The sequence below is a fragment of the Lithobates pipiens genome, unplaced genomic scaffold (genome assembly GCF_037356315.1).
Source record: "Lithobates pipiens isolate NorthernLeopardFrog02 unplaced genomic scaffold, aLitPip1_a1.2 Scaffold_19, whole genome shotgun sequence".
Classification (NCBI taxonomy): domain Eukaryota; kingdom Metazoa; phylum Chordata; class Amphibia; order Anura; family Ranidae; genus Lithobates; species Lithobates pipiens.
This window is the reverse complement of record NW_027507764.1, coordinates 504,172,101-504,191,902: the sequence shown is the minus strand read 5'-3', so window position 1 is coordinate 504,191,902 and position 19,802 is coordinate 504,172,101. Positions and strand designations below refer to the sequence as shown.

The window sequence follows — 19,802 nt, the reverse complement described above, 5'->3', positions numbered from 1 at the left end:
CTGCTGTCCAAAGGTTTCACTGTTGCTCCCTTATCCAGAGTGGTGGCACCCTAATATAGGAGATGTGCTACCAGATCAGCAGGTGAAAACAGAGGGGGAAAAAAATCCTAAATAGAAAACTGATGCAGCCACCACACCTAATGACTGGTAAGCTGCAGTATAATATATTTTTGGTTTGGTTTTGGGTTTAACCACTTGCTTACTGGGCACTTAAACCCCCCTCAGTCCCAGACCAATTTTCAGCGCTGATGCACTTTGAATGACAATTGCGCGGCCATACAACACTGTACCCAAATGAAATTTTTATCATTTTTTTCCCACAAATAGAGCTTTCTTTTGGTGGTATTTAATTACAGCTGGGAGTTTTATTTTTTGCTAAACAAACAAAAAAAGATGCAAAAAAAAAATCATGTTTAATAGTTTGTTATAAAATTTAGCAAACGGGTAATTTTTCTCCTTCATTGAAGTGCGCTGATGAGGCGGCACTGATAGGCTGCACTGGTGGGCACTGATGGGCTGCATTGGTGGGCACTGATAGGCTGCACTGATAGGCATAGTTAAGGCGGCACAGATAAGGCAGCACCGATGGGCACAGATAAGGCGGCACTGATGGGCAAAGATGGGCACATAAGGTGGCACGGATGGGTGGCACGGATAGGTACCACTGATAGATGGGACTGATGGGCACTGATAGGTGGTTCTGATAGGTGGCACTTCTGGGCACTGATGGGCGGCACTGCTGGGCACTGATGGGCACGGATATGTGGCACTGGGGTGCAGCACCTTTGTTAAGGCAGATTGTGGGCACTGCTGGGTGGCACTGTGGGCACTGACGGGGGGCACTTTTTTTAATGTGGCACTTGCAGGGGGCAGGTGGGCACTGGCAGGGGGCAGGTGGGAACTAGCAGGGCTGGCCGTGATCGGGACTGATTGACTATAGCGCGGATCTCAAGTGGTTAATGACGCTTTAGGCTTGGTTTCCATTAGTGCAACTTGTCATGCGACTTGAGACTGCAAAGTCGCATGACAAGTCTTACCCCATGCTTTCCAATGAGTACCATTCGTATCTGTGCGACTTCTTAGTAGCACCTGCACTACCTTTGGTCCTACTTCGATGCGACTTGACGTAAATAGACCTCAAGAATACACAGGCATTGTTTCAAGTCGCATCAGAATTGTGACAAAATTATGTGACTTTCAGGTTGCGATAGTGGAAACCTAGCCTTAATGGTATTTTGCCTTCCCTGTGATCCATGTTTCCCTGCTGCATTTTGTATTACCAAGTGGGGGGGCACCTGTTTCAGGTTTACAGTTTCCAATGTCCCTTCTTGGCCTCTAGCCCAGCCTGCTAAATGGACAATTAATCTGCAACAGGGGACACAAAGCTAAATAGCCTAACGGGGTGCATTGTGAGGTGTGGCTATTGTGTGCTTTACAGGGTGTATAAAAATCAATGATTTAAAAACAAAAAATGATTTTTTTTTTTTTAGCAAACTTCTTTTTTGGGTTAAAAATCTAAATATAGTTTTCTATTTTAAGATACATTAATAATTTAGTTTATGCAGCATGAAATGGAGCTTAGTTATGTTGCATGAGGCTGTATATTCTGCAATATATTTACATATTTGGTAAACTCATTCAATGAATCCTAGTCCTGCAAGCTGAGATAACATGCACTGCATTGATGCATTCACAAAATTTCACAGTAACCATGAAATAAAACCACGTTCAGGAATATTCCTTTTATCCCATTGTTTTGCAAATCTATGTACACTACAAACTGTATGATTTAATCAGTTCTGATATCTGTTTTACTAAACTGACAGCTTATTATTCTAAATAGGAAACCTTCATTTTGTTTGCTAATGTTAAAGATTTTAACTACTAGAAAAAATAAGTCCTAACATTTAAAGAGCGCCTGTCATTTAATATCCATCATGGCAGCGCCTGTTAGTGGGCATCCACTCAGCTGCTGCCGCCACGTCCCTCACCTTGTTGTGTCACTGCCGCATCACCGGCCGTCCCATTAAAGTGAATGGGACTGTTGGTGAGAGAACAGTGGGTCAGAGGAGGAGCCGCTGCAGGACCGAGATGATAGTTCCTCTTTAAAAATTATGATTTAAATCAAATCCACCCTAGTGGTTTGTGAGGTCTGTGTGTGATTCAAAAGACTGGCCAAACAGAATTACAAACCATTTTGCAGGTTAAACAGGTCAATGTTTATATATCTATTTCAAATATGTACATTGCTATTTGAATTTGTGCATTCTGAGCTAAGAAGTTAATTGTTGATGATCTATTATTTCAGAAATACACACATGTACGATTAGCCCGACAGGAGAACCCTATCCCATATTACAGAAGCAAGCTGTGGTGGTGTGGAATGTTACTAATGGGCATTGGTGAACTGGGCAACTTTGCTGCTTACGGCTTTGCCCCAGCAACCCTCATCGCTCCCTTAGGATGTGTCGCTGTTATAGGTAAGTCGTGGCATCCTGATTTTTTTTTTTACTTTTATTGTGCATTTGCTCATCGGGTTGCTACTCATAGTTGAGGAACGATAGATACACTGATATGTATGTAGCACTAACCCCCGAAGGAGCTGCTGGTTATTTTTGGGCTTATCGTTACCTTTTTTTCTCCTTGTGGCACGTCTAGGGGATGTCCCGTGGTAGATAACTAGATACTGACAATAGATCCACTTGAATGGATTTTATTTGCAAAACTCAGTCAATTAAACAGTCTTTCCACTTGGGATCAGAAGGTTGGAAAGGAAGTTCAGATACTCTTATGTCAAAGTCCAAAAAACCTTAAAGAACTTGCTTGCTTTGACTGCATCCAGAGAATAGCCATTTGCAGCTGGATGAACACTCAGGTTGGACAATCCCTCTCTCACAAGGCCTAGCAGCCAACAAGGTGCTTACTACAGACGCTGTTACAGAACATGTAGGGGAACTAAGCTTTAGAATACTTGTAGGATACCTGGATCTTTCAGCCTGCTTGGAGATATCCACAAGACCGGATTTTCTCGGTTACTTCAGCCTTTTCAGGCTCTTTAGAAGAACACAGCGTAAGGGTTGGTTTTCTTAACAAGAGTCCTCCCTTGGAATTCTCAAAGTACTCTGGGTCTCTCCTGAACCGGAGACGCAACCCAACCACCTCAGAATCCTCCTTTAGTTTCCCTGCCTCGGGCTAGCCAACCCTGAGACATCAAAGTCGGGTGGATCCGCACCCCAGGCCATAGCCTTCCTAGGGGCTGGTCAGGAGGACCAAGACCATGTAATCAGCACTTCATACTAAACCGGAACCCCGAACCATGTGACGTCCGCATCTTAAATACCCTCTCCCAGAGGGCACAGCGAGAGGGCCACTCCCACTGACCTGGCTCAGAAAGAGAGTAACTTAAGTGCCTGACCAGACCCTAGTTCCATGCCTGCTGCAAGAGACAGTGCCTCCTGTGGCCAGGCTGAACATCTCACAGTCCAGTCAGACTGATGCAGAGGTCCAATTTAGACAAATAAACCCAAACCAAACAGCAGTTTAGGTAAGGTTTAACTTTGAAAAACGCATAGCGTGTGCTCTTCAGGAGCCACCGCTACATGTATCCTCAAGTTTCTTTTAAAGCTGAACTCCAGGCAAACTGCTAGATACACAGACACAATGCATATGAGGGTGCTTTATCTGCCAAGGGATTTGTGTTTTTGTCCATCCAGTGCTGAGATTTACACTGCACTGTCATACAGCAAAACCCTAATTGGCAGTGAGTGGGACCTGTTGGGACCCTAGTACATAAAGTTAACAAGACTTTCCCCAGTGGGACTGAGAAGACAAAAATATGACAGTGGTTTATCCATTTCTACTTTAGCCAAAAACAAAACAACAAATATGTTTTTGGCTTTAGGCACATTTTACTAAACTAGCAAATCGGTGCAGAAAAATATAGTCCTTTTTTTTCCTTTCTACTGCTATGAATACTCTTTGGATCTGTGACTTCTCTCATACTTTCCTCTGATGCGCTATTTGCCTAGGCCCTGTGTAAGCTCTGTGATGGTCTGTGTTCAAATTTAGGCTGGCCATATATTTTGGTCTTGCCAGCCTGCTGGAGGTGAGTGGTAGAGGCAAGACAAAGTGGTGCCCAATGCCCAGGCTGGCCTGTATACTCTGGTCAGAACTTAGAAACCCCCCTCCCAGAATGCACAGCGGCAGGAACCTCCTACTGAGCTGTTTCTGGAAAAAGAATATTCATTACAACTTAACTTAGTTGTTGTTCTCACACTGTCCTTGTAGTACCAGTGACACAGTTATAATGAAGTTCTCCTTTGAGATGGAATCAGACTCAGGCAAAGAGTTAATTTTCTTGTTTTTTTTTTTTGTGGGTGTGCAGAAAAGTAAATGTAATGCAAGAGTTTATTTTTTATTTTTTTCATAACGATTTTATTAAGATTGTACAGAACAGAGTAAACAAGATACACAGGCAAAGCATAGAAGTTGAAGGGTTATCATGGCTATACATATTCCAACTCCCTAATGGGGCCTACAAAGGTGTGTCAGATGCCTATGCTAGTCTCCGCTCCACCGTAGAGCCCGGTAGGGTGATGCAGAAATAAAGCAGGGGGGGAGAGGGATAACAAGAAAAGAAAGAAGAAAAGAGGAGGAAGAGAAGAAAAGAAGAAAAAAAAAGGGGGGGGGAGATAAGGGGGGGGGGGGGGTGATGTAGCGCATAGGCATTCCTATGGTCATTAATCGCTCTCCAGTAAAATCTGTCCATATAGATCTATTTACTTTCACTCTGTCTGTTGGGCAGTCATTCGTTTGTTTAAGAATTATTTGGAAACGTTGTGTCGATTAAGACCCCTTTCACACCACACCGCATCTTGTGTCGGCGGTAAAACGCCGATATTTTTAGCGGCGTTTTACCGCCGGATTTGCGGCGCATTTCGGCCGCTAGCGGGGCGCTTTTACCCCCCGCTAGCGGCCGCGAAAGGGTTTTGCCGGCGGCATTACAGCACTGCCCCATTGATTTCAATGGGCAGCAGCGGTGGAGGAGCGGTAAACACATCGCTCCTTCACCACTCCAAAGAAGCTGCTGGCAGCCCTCGGGGCTTTCACACTACACACAATGGTGCAGCTTCTTTAGGGCGTTTTGCAGGCGCTATTTCTAACGCTATAGCGCCTGCAAAACGCCCTGGTGTGAAAGGGGTCTTAAAGTGGGTATGTTCTTGGGAAATGTGAACTAGCTCCTCCCAGCTCTTCTATTTTGGAGACCCTCAGAAACAATTCTCCCACCGTGGGAGTGTGTGTTGATCGCCAATGTACCGGAATACATAGTCTAGCCACATTTACCAAGTGCATGGCCAGTGACTTATAGTATGTAGTTTCGGGTAGACTGGTGTGGTTTAGCAGGTACTGCGCTGGGGAGTAGTCTAAAGTGTACATAGTGATATGTGCAATAAGCTCATGGACCTCCTTCCAGAAAGGTTGAAGGGCATCACAGTCCCACCAAATGTGGAGCATTGTTCTTTTCGCTCTGCCACATCTCCAGCACTTGTCCGGAATCACTGGGGAAAATTTGTGCAAGAGTGCCGGGGTCCTATACCAACGCGTTGCGATTTTATAGCAATTCTCCTGGATGGCTACATTGAGGGAGCCTTTGTGGGTGTATTCGTTAATGAGAGTCCAGTCATCGTCAGTGAGGGAAATCCCGAGATCCGATTCCCACGCAACACGTGCCGAATCTGGGGTGCTAGATATGTCATCTATGAGTATGGTATAGATGGAAGAAATCAAGTGTCTTTGTGGGGGAGATCTTTTGGCCTGCGATCCTTCCTAACCCTTAGAGCCGGTTCACACAGGGGCGACTCAGATCCGACTTCAGGTCGCCCCTAGTCGCCTCAGGTCGGACAACATTTTAAAATCAATGTAAGTGAATGAGAGCCGTCTTAATGCACGCTACTGAAGTCACTCCGACTTCAGAAAAGGTTCCTGTACTACTTCAATCCGACTTGTAGGCGACTGGTACCCATTGATTTCAATGGAGGTCGCCTCCAAGTCGGATCTCCGTCTATACGGAGGCGACTCTGACAGAATTATCAGCTCTCAAGAGGGAACTCCACGCCAAATTTATGATAAAAATTTGGCGTGGGTTCCCCCTCCGAGAGCATACCAGGTCCTTAGGTCTGGTATGGATTCTAAGGGGAACCCCCTTCAGAGCTCATTCTCTGATTGGCCACGGCAAAAGTCGCCTGGCCTGGGGCTAGCTTCAAAGTCGTGTTGTAAGTCGCCCCAGGTCGTGTCTAAGTCGTGTTCAAGTCGTCTCCAAGTTGCCTCACAAAGTCGTCCTGGAAGTCGTGTCGCCCCTGTGTGAACCGGCTCTTAGTCTTTTTTTGGCACAGCATTGGTCATGTCACCGGTAAGTTCATCTCCCTTTCTTTCTTCTTCTTTTTTTTCTTCTTTTTTTTTTTTTTCTCTTTCCTTCCCTCTTGAGCCCCCATGATATATATTTTAATGTTGGTTTTTGGTATCAAAATTTTTATTCATTTTTTTTTTTTCTAACTACCATAGCCATGGTATTATTTCTATACTTTTTTATTTTATTAATTTTTTTGCACCTATGAGCTCTGTTACTTAAGCTTTGTATTTTTTTTAAAAGTTCAATAAAAATATATAAAAAAACAACAAAAAAAAACACTACACTGCGTTTATATTGGTAAAAAAAGAATGTCTGTATGCCTAAAAACAGCATTTTTAGTATCAGTGTATCTAGTTCTGTATCTGCCAATGCTCACCATCTCTTTAACCCTCCATTTAGAACTGACCTCCCTGGCGACACAAACAAAGTGCTCTTCTCCAAACATAAAGTGGATTCCCTTTATCTATTAGGCCTCAGGGACCCTAGCTTTCAGCTAGCATGTGGCCTTAAACGATGAATGACAGCCCCATGACATGCTGAACTGTTGTCATGGGGAGACTGATAATATAAAGGCCTCGCAGACATAATTGTGTAGAAGAAAATATGAGTTTATCTTGCCTGTTGTTTTTATCTTTCTAGTACATATGACTTGTTTTTCTCCAGAGGTCCGGCAGTTTAGGAAGATAATGCCTCAATCAAAAAGTTGTTAATATTGTAGATGCATGTTATCAGATCTGAAAACTGGGCTAACAAGGCGTTTTACCTATGCTAAACATAATGTAATGGGTCTGTAAGCATAGCTCCCAACTCTCCCTGATTTGGAACAAAGTCCTTCTGTCCCTCTTTACTCATTTGTCTCTCATGTTGGTCTAATATACACTCACCGACCACGTTATTAGGTAGTTATTAGGTACACCTTGCTAGTACCGGGTTGGACCCCCTTTGCCTTAATCCTTCGTGGCGTAGATTCAACAAGCTGTTGGAAACATTCCTCTGGGATTTTGGTCCATATTAACATGATAGCATCACGCAGTTGCTGCAGATTTGTCAGCTGCACATCCATGATGCAAATCTTGCGTTCCACCACATCCCAAAGGTGCTCTGTTAGACTGAGATCTGGTGACTGTGGAGGCCATTGGAGTACAGTGACCTCATTGTCATGTTCAAGAAACCAGTGGTGAGATGATTTGAGCTTTGTGACATGGTGTATTATCCTGCTTGAATGTAGCCACCAGAAGATGGGTACACTGTAGTCATAAAGGGATGGACATGGTCAGCAACAATATTCAGGTAGGCCGTGGCATTTAAACAATGCTCAATTGGTATTAAGGGGCCCAAAGGGTGCCAAGAAAATATTCCCCACATCATTACACCACCAACTTGAACCGTTGATACAAGGCAGGATGGGTCCATTCTTTCATGTTGTTTATGCCAAATTCTGACCCTACTATCTGAATGTCGTGGCTGAAATCGAGACTCATCAGACCAGGCAACGTTTTTCCAATCTTCTGTTGTCCAAATGTGGTGATCGTGTGTGAATTGTAGCCTCAGTTTCTTGTTCTTAGCTGGCAAGAGTGGCACACGGTGTGGTCTTCTGTTTCTGTATCCCATCTGCTTCAAGGTTTGATGTGTTGTGCATTCAGAGATGGTATTCTGCATACCTTGGTTGTAACGAGTAGTTATTTGAGTTACTGTTGCCTTTCTACCTTTCGGACTATTCTCTGTAAATCCTAGAGATGGTTGTGTTCAAACCTTAATATCATAAATAATAACATTCGATTTTTCACTTCAGGAATATATAGTGAGTTTGGAAATTGTAGAGAAATACTTAAATAATGTATTACAATTTAAATAAACCCATTCGATTTTAGATGAATAAAATGAGTTTTAGTCAACTAAAATGATTTTAGTCGACTAAAATGTACTGGAGGTTTTAGTCAACTAAATTGCAGATGACTAAAATGGTATTTTAGTGAAAAGACTAAAACGAAATAGAAATTTGCTGCCAAAATTAACACTGGTCCTAGCAATGGATAAAGTCAAAGGGCAATAGGCACCTGCATCCTGGCTACAGAGAACACAATATGGCAATAGCTTTTTTGTAGTAATGGAAGACACTAGGTGGCTTTTCTGAAAAGCCACCTGCATTCTAGGAGGGGGGCATTTACGCTGTACTGCTGTACGCATATAAGGCCTTGTTCACACACATAAATGTGTACCCTGTGCAAGAGCTATGTTTACCTGCAGGTGTTCCATGTATTCCTATGGGGTCGGTCTCATTTGGCCCAGTTGGGGCACAGCACCTCCACCGTGTGGTGCAGTCACTGCGTCCCATTTAACATCAATGAGGACTGCCTGCATGAGATGCACAGAACACCTGTACATCCCTGTGCAAGTAAACATGGCCCTCTAATGGGGTGTGCATATTAATACTCCCTCTGTGAACAAGACTTTAACGTTGCTCAAACAGTACAAAAAGCATAAGTACAGTATAATATGCCAGCCAGAGCCTGCATACTAGCTGTTGTAGTTTCATGTGTCCGTGTTCCTTTAGCTACTTGATATTCCTTATTTTCAGGATTACTTTCCATATGCATAGTCCTACCTTTTCCCTATAGCAATGCCCAACCCTTCAAAAAAAGAATTTGCAGTTGTGACAATTTAACTAAACCTCGTGTCTGTGCTACAAACTACAAGTAATTGCTGTTCAATAATAAAATTATACATCTGTGGTACCACTGTGTAAAATCCCATATTCTAAATGTGCACAATGTAACTGTGATCTTAAATATTCTACTGATCAAAATGCTGCAAACACCCACTGTGTTCCCACAAGAAAAGGTAATGTATACAAGCATTTGGTGTTGCGCGCTCTATATAATATCAATAAATAAATATAGTAAAAAAAAAAAAAACATTAACACAGCGGTGTAGTGGTTAGCACTCTCACCTAGCAATAAGAAGGGTCACTGGTTCAAATCCCAACCACGACACTACCTGCCTGGAGTGTGCATGTTCTCCCTGTGCCTGCGTGGGTTTACTCTGGGTACTCCGGTTTCCTCCCACAATCCAAAGACATGCAGGTAGGTTAATTGACTTGTCCAAAATTGGCCCTAGTATATGAATGGGGACCTTGGTTTGTGGGCTCCTTGAGGGTAGGGACCGATGTGAGTGTGCAATGTACAGGGATAGGGACAATTGAAGACACTCACTGAGGTTGAACTGGATGGACTGGTGTCTTTATTCAACCTTACTAACTATGAAACTATGAAACACGATGAGTAACAAAACCGGCAAAATAGAATCATGTAAACTTGCATTTTATGGGTTATAGTCTATAATAAAGTGCACGCATAATATTAGTGCATAATAGTTAATATTCAGTGGTGACGCAACGTGCATGACATCCTGAAGACAAATGGAGTGCTTCAACCCTGTTGTGACATCTATGTGCTCCCAGTGCTCTCACCTTAGTGAGTAATCAAAAACACTTTTTGATTACACTTATGACCGTCCTCCATCGATGTTGGCTTGAGCCTGGTCCTGTTCAGTCCATCTTGGTCAAATGTGGTAGTGGTCCCTTTAAGGCGCCCTCCACCACACTGTGACCCCTGGTGAGGTCATCCTGCTCACAAGGGTCATAGCGCATTGGAGGGCACCTTTTTAAGGGACAACTATCACATTTTACCAAGATTGACTGGACAGGACCAGGCTCAAGCCAACATCGATAGAGGATGGTCATAAGTGTATTCAAAAAGCGTATTTGATTATTTGCTAATCTGAGAGCACTGGTAGCACATAGGTGTCACAACAACAGGGTTGGAAGTACACCATTTATCTTCAGAATGTCATGCAGAAGTTGATATTTTAGAAGAAAGACAATTGTGTACGTTGCTTCACCACTGGATATGAACTATTAGGCCTCTTTCACACGGGGCGGATCAGTAAAGATCCGCCCCGTGATGATCCGCTCGCTCAGCGGGGATCGCTCCGTTGTCCCCGCTGAGCCGGCTGCGGACAGGGCGGTCTCCGCACACTGTGCGGGGACCGCCCTGTCAGCTCTCCGCTCTCCTCTATGGGGATCGGACGAGCACGGACCGTGTATCCGTGTTCATCCGATCCGCTCTGCAGACGGACAGAAAAATAGGATTTTCCTCCGTCTGCAGAATCGGACATTTGCGGAGGCGGACAATAGCGAGTGTCTGCGGATGCTCATCCGCAGACACCCGCTATCCCATAGGGATGAATGGATGTCCGTATTTCATCCGCAAACGGATGGATGAAATACGGACATACCATCAGCATGTGTGAAAGGGGCCTTATGCACTTTATTATTATGTGTGTACTTAATTATGGACTACACCAATAATATGCACTTATATGTGATTCTATTTTGCCTGTTTTGTTACTTTATCAGGTTTATTTTAATTTTTTTATTATACTGTATATATGTATTGATCTTTTATAGAGTTTGTGCAACACCACATACTTGTATACGATTGCTGTTCAATGATTAAAAGGCTTTTTCTGAAAGTTGCTTTGGCCAATTTTTAGGGCCATTGATTTTGCTCTAATTCTGGAATTGCTGCACTTCTCTCTTCTGTCTCTAGGTGGCCTGGTATCTGGTGACATTAGATAAGACAAGGGCATTGCAAGGACCTATTGTGAATGAATGGGGTGTCTCAGCCAATGGCCAGGGATTTTCTAGGGTCCCTTGGCCTGCTGGGAGAACCTATTTATTTGGGCGGAGTCAGGTGCTCGTGTGCTGTGCCACCTGGATGGCTGTCTGGGTAGACATGTGTTGTATTGGCCCGGGCTGCTAGGCCAGAAACCTAAGTCCTATCCCAGGGACATCTGGCTGCTAGGTTGTCTAAGGGTCTATCCAGAAGCAGGAAAAGCAGTGTAGGTTTTGGACTGCAGACTTGTAGTCCAACCAGAAGTAAAGGTTCCGCTGGCCGGGAAAATAAGTTGTGGTCAGAGGTAGAAGGAAAGCTGTCGCCACAAAGGGACCATCCACCTTGCTACCGGAGACCTTTGTGAGTAAGCTGAGACCAATACCAGAGCAGGTTTCTCGCTAGCCGGGGACAGTGAAGAAGAGGGAAAACTTCAGCAAGTGCCAAGTCGGGTACCTAGCGGGACAGCAGAGGTGACGCTTGTGGAGTGCCAAGCCAGGGACCTAATATGTCAGCAGGGGTGAAGCTTGAAGAGTATCTGTGAGTGCCAAGCCAGGGACCCAGCAGGGAAGCAGGGGTGACACTTGAGGACGATACTGTGTGCTATGGTGGAGGAGCTCCGGGGATCCAGTCGTTAGTGGATCTGGAGTCTAGTGAGAGAGACTGGTAGCTTGTTGAGTGAAGACCCACAGAGTGAGTGTGGGGTAAAGCGAACTGTTTGTAATAGTATTCAACTATTTGTAACACAGTTAGTAACAGTTACATGATTGTTGCCATAGGAGACAGTGATCCTACCTATATAGAAGCGGTGTCCGGTTGGAGGCCATCATCTGTATAACTGTTTACCTATAGAAGTCTCGGAGTCTGCCAATTATCTTTGCATCTACCTAGGGTTAGGGTCGGGACACCCTTTTCTCCCACAGTTCTGTTTAAGATTCAAATCTCTTTGCATTCAAAAAGTGTCTGGCACCCACCTGTTTATCTGGCATTACACCCACCATGCCTTGTATCCCACTCTACACTGAAGGATGTCGGCTCTTCCTAACCCCGGAGGCCTAAAGAGGTCCGGAACTATGCTACATACAGAATGGTGCCATAGATTTTATATTGCAGTTATTCTGTTGACTCTGTTTTTATACAAGTGTATATAAGCAAAGTGTATCTAACAAGAATATATTTTTCATACATGATATAAACCAATTGTCATGCAAGTTTTCTGAATATTCTTTAGACGGGATAAAAATCAATTCTGTCTATAGCCAAATGACTAAATAAAACACTGATCTACATACAGTTTACTGTTGGATTTGTAACTCTGTCCAGGCAGTCTAGTGATTTACACTCTTCTGACGCACTGCACAGCTGGACAGGTAGCACACTTATTTCCTGGTTTAGCAATGCAGCATCCACTTTGTGTGTCAATGTTCAGCAGAAATGACCTCAGATGAATAGCTGCAGGTGCCGTGGACCTGCCATTGTAATGAACAGGTTCGGCGGCCGAACCTAGCCACTAAGAGCTGCAGTAGGAACTGCCATTACAATTTGCATTGGCCTTAATCGCTGGTGTGAATGTGAATGCCTTAATGTGTGGCTAAAGAGATTTCCATGTGATGTGGCAAATGAAATGTAAATGTTGTTCACGTGTGTTTTTAGCTTTTTGCTTGGCGTGCCATATACTGTAAGTCTGTATTTCAAAAAAGTGCATCTCCAGTACAGTGGCATACGGGGGTGCGGGGGGGGGGGGTGCATTCCGCCCCGGGTGACACACATTTGGGGGGTGTTGGGCACTGCCCAGGGACCCCAGGTGCATGTGAGGCACCTGCACTTTCCCTGTCATTGCAGATTTATAAATAGTTTATCCAATCAGCACAGAGCCCAGACGTGTGGGGGAAGCTGTCTGCAACTCCCCCCCTGTCATCTCATCAAGTTATTGATGTTCATTATCTCCAGAGGCAGCCGGAGGTCATGGGTGGGGTCAGGGTGTGGCTGCCTCCTCCACTCCTCCTACTGACACCCCCCCCCCCCCCCCTAGCTAAAGAAGAAAGAGGAGGAAAGACCACAGCAGCCTGGGAATCTTCTGATATGCTGTGACTAAGCAATGCACATTGTCACTACATTCAGACCTAACCTGTCTCTATGTACCCACCTAACCTGGCAGTATATACCACCCAGATCTGGCAGTATATATCACCCAAACCTGGCAGTGTATATCACCCTAACCTGGCACTATATACCACCCTGACCTGGCACTATATACCCACCTAACATGGTTCTATATATCACTTTAATCTGACACTATATACCACCCTAACCTGGCACTATATACCACCCTAACTGACTGTCACTTACCTGGTGGTAGAGCCTAATATGCAGAGGACAGCCTTTCTTACACCTCTGACTTGAGGCCCCTGATAGAGCAGACAGGAGGCGCAGGAGTGCAGAGTCACACAAGTGCCTGGCAGGACTGATTACAGCGGAGCTGGACTGGAACTCCAAGCGGGGTTTATGGTGGAACACAGACACAGCAGAAGGAGTAGCGGATAGGCAGGAAGCTGGAAGAGGCTGATGCTGGAACACCACTGGCTGAGAAGCAGGCGAAGCTGCAGGTGGAATGGATGCTCCCAGAGGGCTGATGAGTAGGCAGGTACAGGCAGGCTGGGTCATACAAAGGTGAGCACGTCAGGAACAGATGCAGAGACTGGAGTGGAGTCAGGGTACAGGCCGGATCGGCAACAGGCTGGCAGCGAGGTAGAGGGAGCAGGCAGGTGCAGAGACGAGCCAGGGTTTAGATGCAGGCAGACAGCAGGAAAGTCAGGAACAAGCAGGGTCAAACAACTGGAACAGATATCAGGAAACGGGTAGCAGAGACACATGGGAATGCTGTAGAGAGGACAGCTTTGATTCTGAGTGCTGATCCAGTTTAAATGCATGCACACACACACATCAGCGCACAGGCACACCCGCGGCATCTCGATTGGATTGGATTGGAAACCCAAGACGTCTTCTGTGGCCACCATTTTGGCATGCCCTTCCTGACATCGCCCCCCTCCGGCTGCCCAACTGAGCCAGTTTGTCAGGATGGGAATTCATGAAAGCCTGAATAAGCCTTTTGCCATGAATATTACCTTCTAGTTCCCATGAGTGTTCTCAGGCCCGTAACCTTTTCATTTTATCAGGTCCTGAAACTGATTCCTGCAATCTACAATTGCTTCAACCTCAAATTCTTCTTTGCTGACAACTATGGGTTCAGGTGGACCAACCTTTTGTCCGAGAAAGGAATCAGGGATAGCGGGCTTCAGCAAGGTTATATGAAACACGGGATGGATACTGAAAGAGTCTGGTAGTTCCAGCTCGTAAGCTACATTGTTGAGCCATTTTTTTTTTACTGGGAATTGCCCCACAAACTTTGCGCCCAGTTTCTTCGATGGACAGGTTAATTTCAGGTTTGCTGTGGATAACCAAACTTGATCACCAGGATTCAGGATTAATTCTCCTCTTCCCTTTATATAAAAAATGTCCATGTTATATGCCTGCGTTTTGGACATTGCTTCCTGTAATAAATTGTTGTTAGTGCTAAATAAAAACCATTGTCTCAAGGACAAGGTGGCACAGTGCACTCTGGTATTATACTAGACAGAAAAGAAAGATGGAAGCCATAATTGGCAAAGAATGGTGACTGTTTTTGTGGCTGAGTGAACAGTTGTTATAAGAAAATTTGGCTAATGGAAGTAGTGAAACCCTGTCATCTTGGGAGAATGAGGAGAAGCAGCGTAGATACTGTTCAAGCATTTGGTCCTTTCTCTCTGCCCATTAGCTTGCGGGTGACAAGCTGATGAAAATGATAGTTCATTTCCAAGGGATTCAAATAAGGACCTCCAGAACTGGAGGTGAACTGCACGCCTTGATCAGGCACGATATTTGCTGGGACTCCATGAAGCCTTATAATCTCTTTTGACAAAGATTTGTGCAGTTTCTTGAGCTAATGGTGTGCCTTTCATTGGTAAAAAGTGTGCCATCTTAGATAAACGATCTACCACCACAGAGATGGTATTGTAGGCCTCAGATGGCAGAAGTTCCACAATAAAGTCGATTGAAATCATTCTCCATGGTCTATTTGGGACAGGTAGCGGTTTTAACAGACCCCAAGCCTTGGATTTGTTGTTCTTGTGGTGCAAGATTCCACCTATCTCTCACAATCTTTTTCTAACTTAGGCCACCAGAATATCTGTTGCACCAGTTCAGGCATTTTACTAATGCTAAAATGCCGAGCTAGCACATGATCATGACAATGGCCCAGGGTGGAAATTCGGATATCCTCTGGTACAAAGATCTTGTCCTTGTACCAAAGCAGTCCATCCTTTGCCTGTAGGGTAATTCCGGGTGGTGGACATCTTTTCACCACAGCTTGCTTGATATTTAATTTTTTCTTTATCATAAAAAGTTTTTATTAGAAAACACATAATGGTACAAGACATCCATGACGATGGCCTCACACAATAACAACGCACATATTATGAAATCAGATTAACAATCATAATCTTCCCATAAGTAGCAAATCAAGGAGGTACAGTACATGAGAATAAGGGAGACCGGAGCTTTGTTGTACAAACAAAATAGACAGGGTGTCAGCAAACATGACATCAACATAATAAGCAAGAGGGAAGAAGGAGAAATCTTCCGTGCAGTCACCGCACTCGAATTTTCCATTTTCTATTCAAAAGAAACAAAATAAAAGAGTAAAAGAAAGCAGAATAGACTAGGGGGAGGGAGAGATAGTCAGAGATCCCTGAGAGACAGAATACATGGAAGTAGTACCGTACATAATACCCACAGCTATCAGCATTCAATAGCATGCTTCAACAGTTGTATACAAACATTCTAAACAGGTAAGTTAGAACCCATGGCAGATGTCGAGGTCAGATTAGCCCTGCAGCAACCTATTTTGAATCAACTGGTGCGGTGCCAGGCCTGGTAAGTCCAGCCAGTCCTGCCACATATTATAAAACTTTTGGGGGGTGTTCCTATGTTGGTATGCCAGCCTCTCACGTATCAGCATCCTATTAACCTGATCAATCCACTGTTGCCTGCTGGGTACCCTGGGCGCGATCCACATCTGGGCTATCAATTTACGAGCCACATAAAGCAACCTGAGAATTGCTGTGTGGACGGCTGGGGTAAGGGACTCCTCGTCCAGGGCCCCCAGCAGGCAGGTCACCGGGCTTGTGGGAATCATGATTCTGAACACCTGATGAATAGTCTCCAAAATCGCAGTCCAATAACGAGTCAGTTTAGGGCACTTCCAGAACATATGGAGAAGGTCTCCGTGGTCTCTTTTACATTTAGGGCACAAGGGGGAGTCCCGGAGGCCCCAATCATACAGTTTAGCCGGTGTCTTATAGGCTCTATGTAGCAAATAAAGATGTGAAAGTCTTTGGGAGGCCGACACTGATACCCGGTGGGCAGATATGACAGAGATCCCAGGTCTCACCATCTAGAGGTCCTAGGTCCCCTTCCCATTTACGCCTGCTTGGCAACATAGCCGAGTCTTGGATCGCCCCAGTAATAATGGCATACCCCTTAGAAATCATACCCTTCCTATTGGCTGTCATCATGATAGAGTGCACGATCGCATGGTCAACCAAGGCAAGTGGGGTAGCTCTGGACTGAGACTGTAAAGCGTGTCTCAATTGAAGGTATTTGAAAAAATCAGTGCGTGGTAGTGCGAACTCCCCCTGTAGCTCCAAAAAAGACTTAAGTGTAGGGCCACTGTATAATTGGGTCAAATATTCCAGACCTTTCACCTGCCAGCTGCGGAAACTCTTGAGTCTCAGCAGCTGATAAGAACCATTGTCCCAAATAGGGGTAAGAGAAAAAAAGCCCTGGATTTTCAACAACCGCTTAACATATTTCCAGAGTGTGTTCAATAAGACCACAGTCAGAGCCCCCCTAGGAAGATAGGGGAAGCCCGCTTCTAGGTTTGAGAATGCTACACGGTGGTGAGCCGTATGGCTCAGCAACCTGCGAATAGGGTCCAGCGAATCTTCCAGTCCCCATCCACCAAGCTGCTGTAGTTGGGAAGCCAAAAAATAGGCCCTGGCATGTGGGACGGCCAAGCCCCCTGCCTCTTTACCATACTGTAGTATTCGCAAACTAATCCTGGCAGCTTTTTTACGCCAAATTAACTCTCTGAATTGGGAATCTATTTTGTCAAACCAGCATTTGGGTATCCACACCGGGGAGTTGTGGCAAAGCTTGCTTGATTTGAGACAACAAGTCTCCTTGTAGTAGGAGGAAGTTACCTGAAAAAAGGATAATATATGGAGGTGAAGTTTTCTCCGGCTCACTAAACATGCGTGATAACACACTGGGTTTTGTGTTCTTTGACCCAGGCCTGTACGTTATGTGAAAAGCGAATCGGGGAAAATAATAGCGCCCACCTGGCTTGCCGGGGTTTCAACTTTTTTGCTGTCCTTAAATACTCCAGATTCTTGTGATCTGTATAAAGCAAGATTGGATGTGCGACCCCTTCAAGTAAGTACCTCCACTCTTCCAGAGCAGCTTTGAGTTTGCGTTCTCCGGCATCATAGTTTTTCTCTGCTGTTGACAGTTTATGGGAGAAATAGTGCCTTGGACCCCTGCCTCTGGGAAAGTACTGCTCCAACTGCTGTTTCTGATGCGTCTACCTCTAAAGCGTATGGCAGAGCTGGATCAGGGTGTTTCAGAACGGATGCGGAGGGAAACCGTTTCTTTAGGGTCTTAAAGGCAATCTGAGCCTCAGGGGACCAACAGAATCTAGTACCTTGTTTGGTTAACTGTGTGATGGGGGAGATGATTGCTGAAAATCCCCTGATAAAGTTTCTATAGAAATTTGCGAATCCCACGAAGCGTTGAATACCTTTTTTATCACTGGGTGCTGGCCAGTCCAAGATGGTGGTTACCTTTTGAGGATCCATCTTTACACCTTCTTGAAATGATCAGGAATTGAGTACTTTGGCATTCAAATTCATACTTTTCAGGTTTGGCGTAAAGTCCATGCTGCCAGAGATGGCCCAGTACACTCCTAACATGTCTGTGATGATTGTCTAGAGATGGAGAGAAGATTAATATATCATCAAGGTATACTTTGACAAACCGATCCAGAAAATCATTAATAAAGTGCTGGAATGTAACGGGGGGTGTTGCAAAGTCCAAAAGGCATCACAAGATATTCTAAATGCCTGAACCTCGTGCAGAACGCTGTCTTCATTCATCCCCCTCATGTATACGAATCGAATTATATAAACTCTTTTTTGCTATTTGCAATATTGACATCTCAGTTTGGATACCATGCATACCAGAGCACATGCAGTTTTTAATTCATGTGTTTTTGTTTTTTTTCATATATTTGTACGTAATAGAGAACTTTTTTTGATAAATTCTATTCAGTCCAATTTTCTTCTAGCTGCCTATAGGTTCTTGGGAGCATTGTTTCAAATTAAGGACTGGTGGGGTAGTCAGTGTATGCATTTTTTGCCTTAGAACTCTCTATGGAAGGATCCTGGTGACTGGAATCTCCTCTGATAACATCTTCCTTGGTGTACCTACCTGTTAAGTGTCTGGTGTTTTTTTCCCGCTTAGTGAAGGTGTCCTCAGTTCTGCCATGTTGTAGCACATTACAAAGCAAACTATACAGGTTATTACAACCAATCAAACTAGAGGTCAGGTTCAATCGCCTTCCTTAAATGTAGTAAAACTATTTGAGATATTTTTCTGAACAGTTATAGGCACACTTTGATCTAGATTTAGATATAGCTTTCATCAGCTGCCTTGTGTTTTACAGTGCTTGTCACAGTAACCTCTTGTATATTGTGATTCTGAAATTTGACATTTCGTTTATTTCCTGGAAAGAACATGTTTTTATAGGTCAGTCCACCCAAAGTTGATCTTTTAATTGTAGACACGAGGACCCTTTTGTGCTGTGTCCACCCCTGGCTTATGTGTCTTGTACACTCCCTACTCTATGCCTATCCATCAGGGAGTTTTGGGCGTCCCCACCCACTTTTTATGTGTTTTAGATTTTTCTGTTTTATTTTCGGAAATATAATATCCACAAATACAAGGACAGTTGGACCACCATATAGTGGCGGAACACCAAATGTCGCACCTGCGACCGATCCTTGGTGTTTCACTACTGGTGTTCCAACCCTGCCCCAGCAGGGTTGTTGGCCACAGGGCTCTGAGCTGAGAGTGTCTCTCTTATAAAGCCCAGAGCCTGCACTGACAGTTCCCCCTCCCTCCCGCCTTCCTGCCCCTCTTCTTCTGTGTGCACCTCGGGAATTTGATCATTCAGTTGCTTAGCTTCCCACTTCCCATGGTGCCCACACAGGAGGAGAGGGGCGGGAGAAGGAGCAGATCGTCTTTCTCCTTTCCCACCTGTGCGAGAAAGGGAGGGGAAACTGTCAGTGCAGGCTCTGGGCTGTATGAGAGAGAAACTTTCAGCTCAGAGTCTTGCTGAGGAGGCACTGGTGGGCACCCATAGGCAGCACTGATCAGCAGCATTGCTAAGCACTGATAGGCTGCACTGTTAGGCAGCATTGATGGGCACTGATGGGCAGCATTGATTGGCACTGATAGGTGGCACTGATGGGTGGCAATAATAGGCGACATTGATGGGCACTGATAGCTGGCATTGATGAGCACTAATAGGTGGCACTGAGAGGCAGTACCAATGAGCACTTATA

The 19,802-nt window shown here is 44.7% G+C and overlaps 1 protein-coding gene across 2 annotated transcripts in view; it reads left to right on the top strand.

The window, feature by feature from the left end:
- NIPAL2 (NIPA like domain containing 2) overlaps window positions 1–19,802 on the top strand; it is a 197,190-nt gene that overhangs the window by 63,220 nt on the left and 114,168 nt on the right. For both annotated transcript variants that reach the window (XM_077493087.1, XM_077493086.1), the window contains exon 3: window positions 2,309–2,480. In XM_077493087.1, coding sequence (XP_077349213.1) covers window positions 2,309–2,480 — 172 coding nt within the window. The remainder of the gene's footprint in view (window positions 1–2,308; window positions 2,481–19,802) is intronic.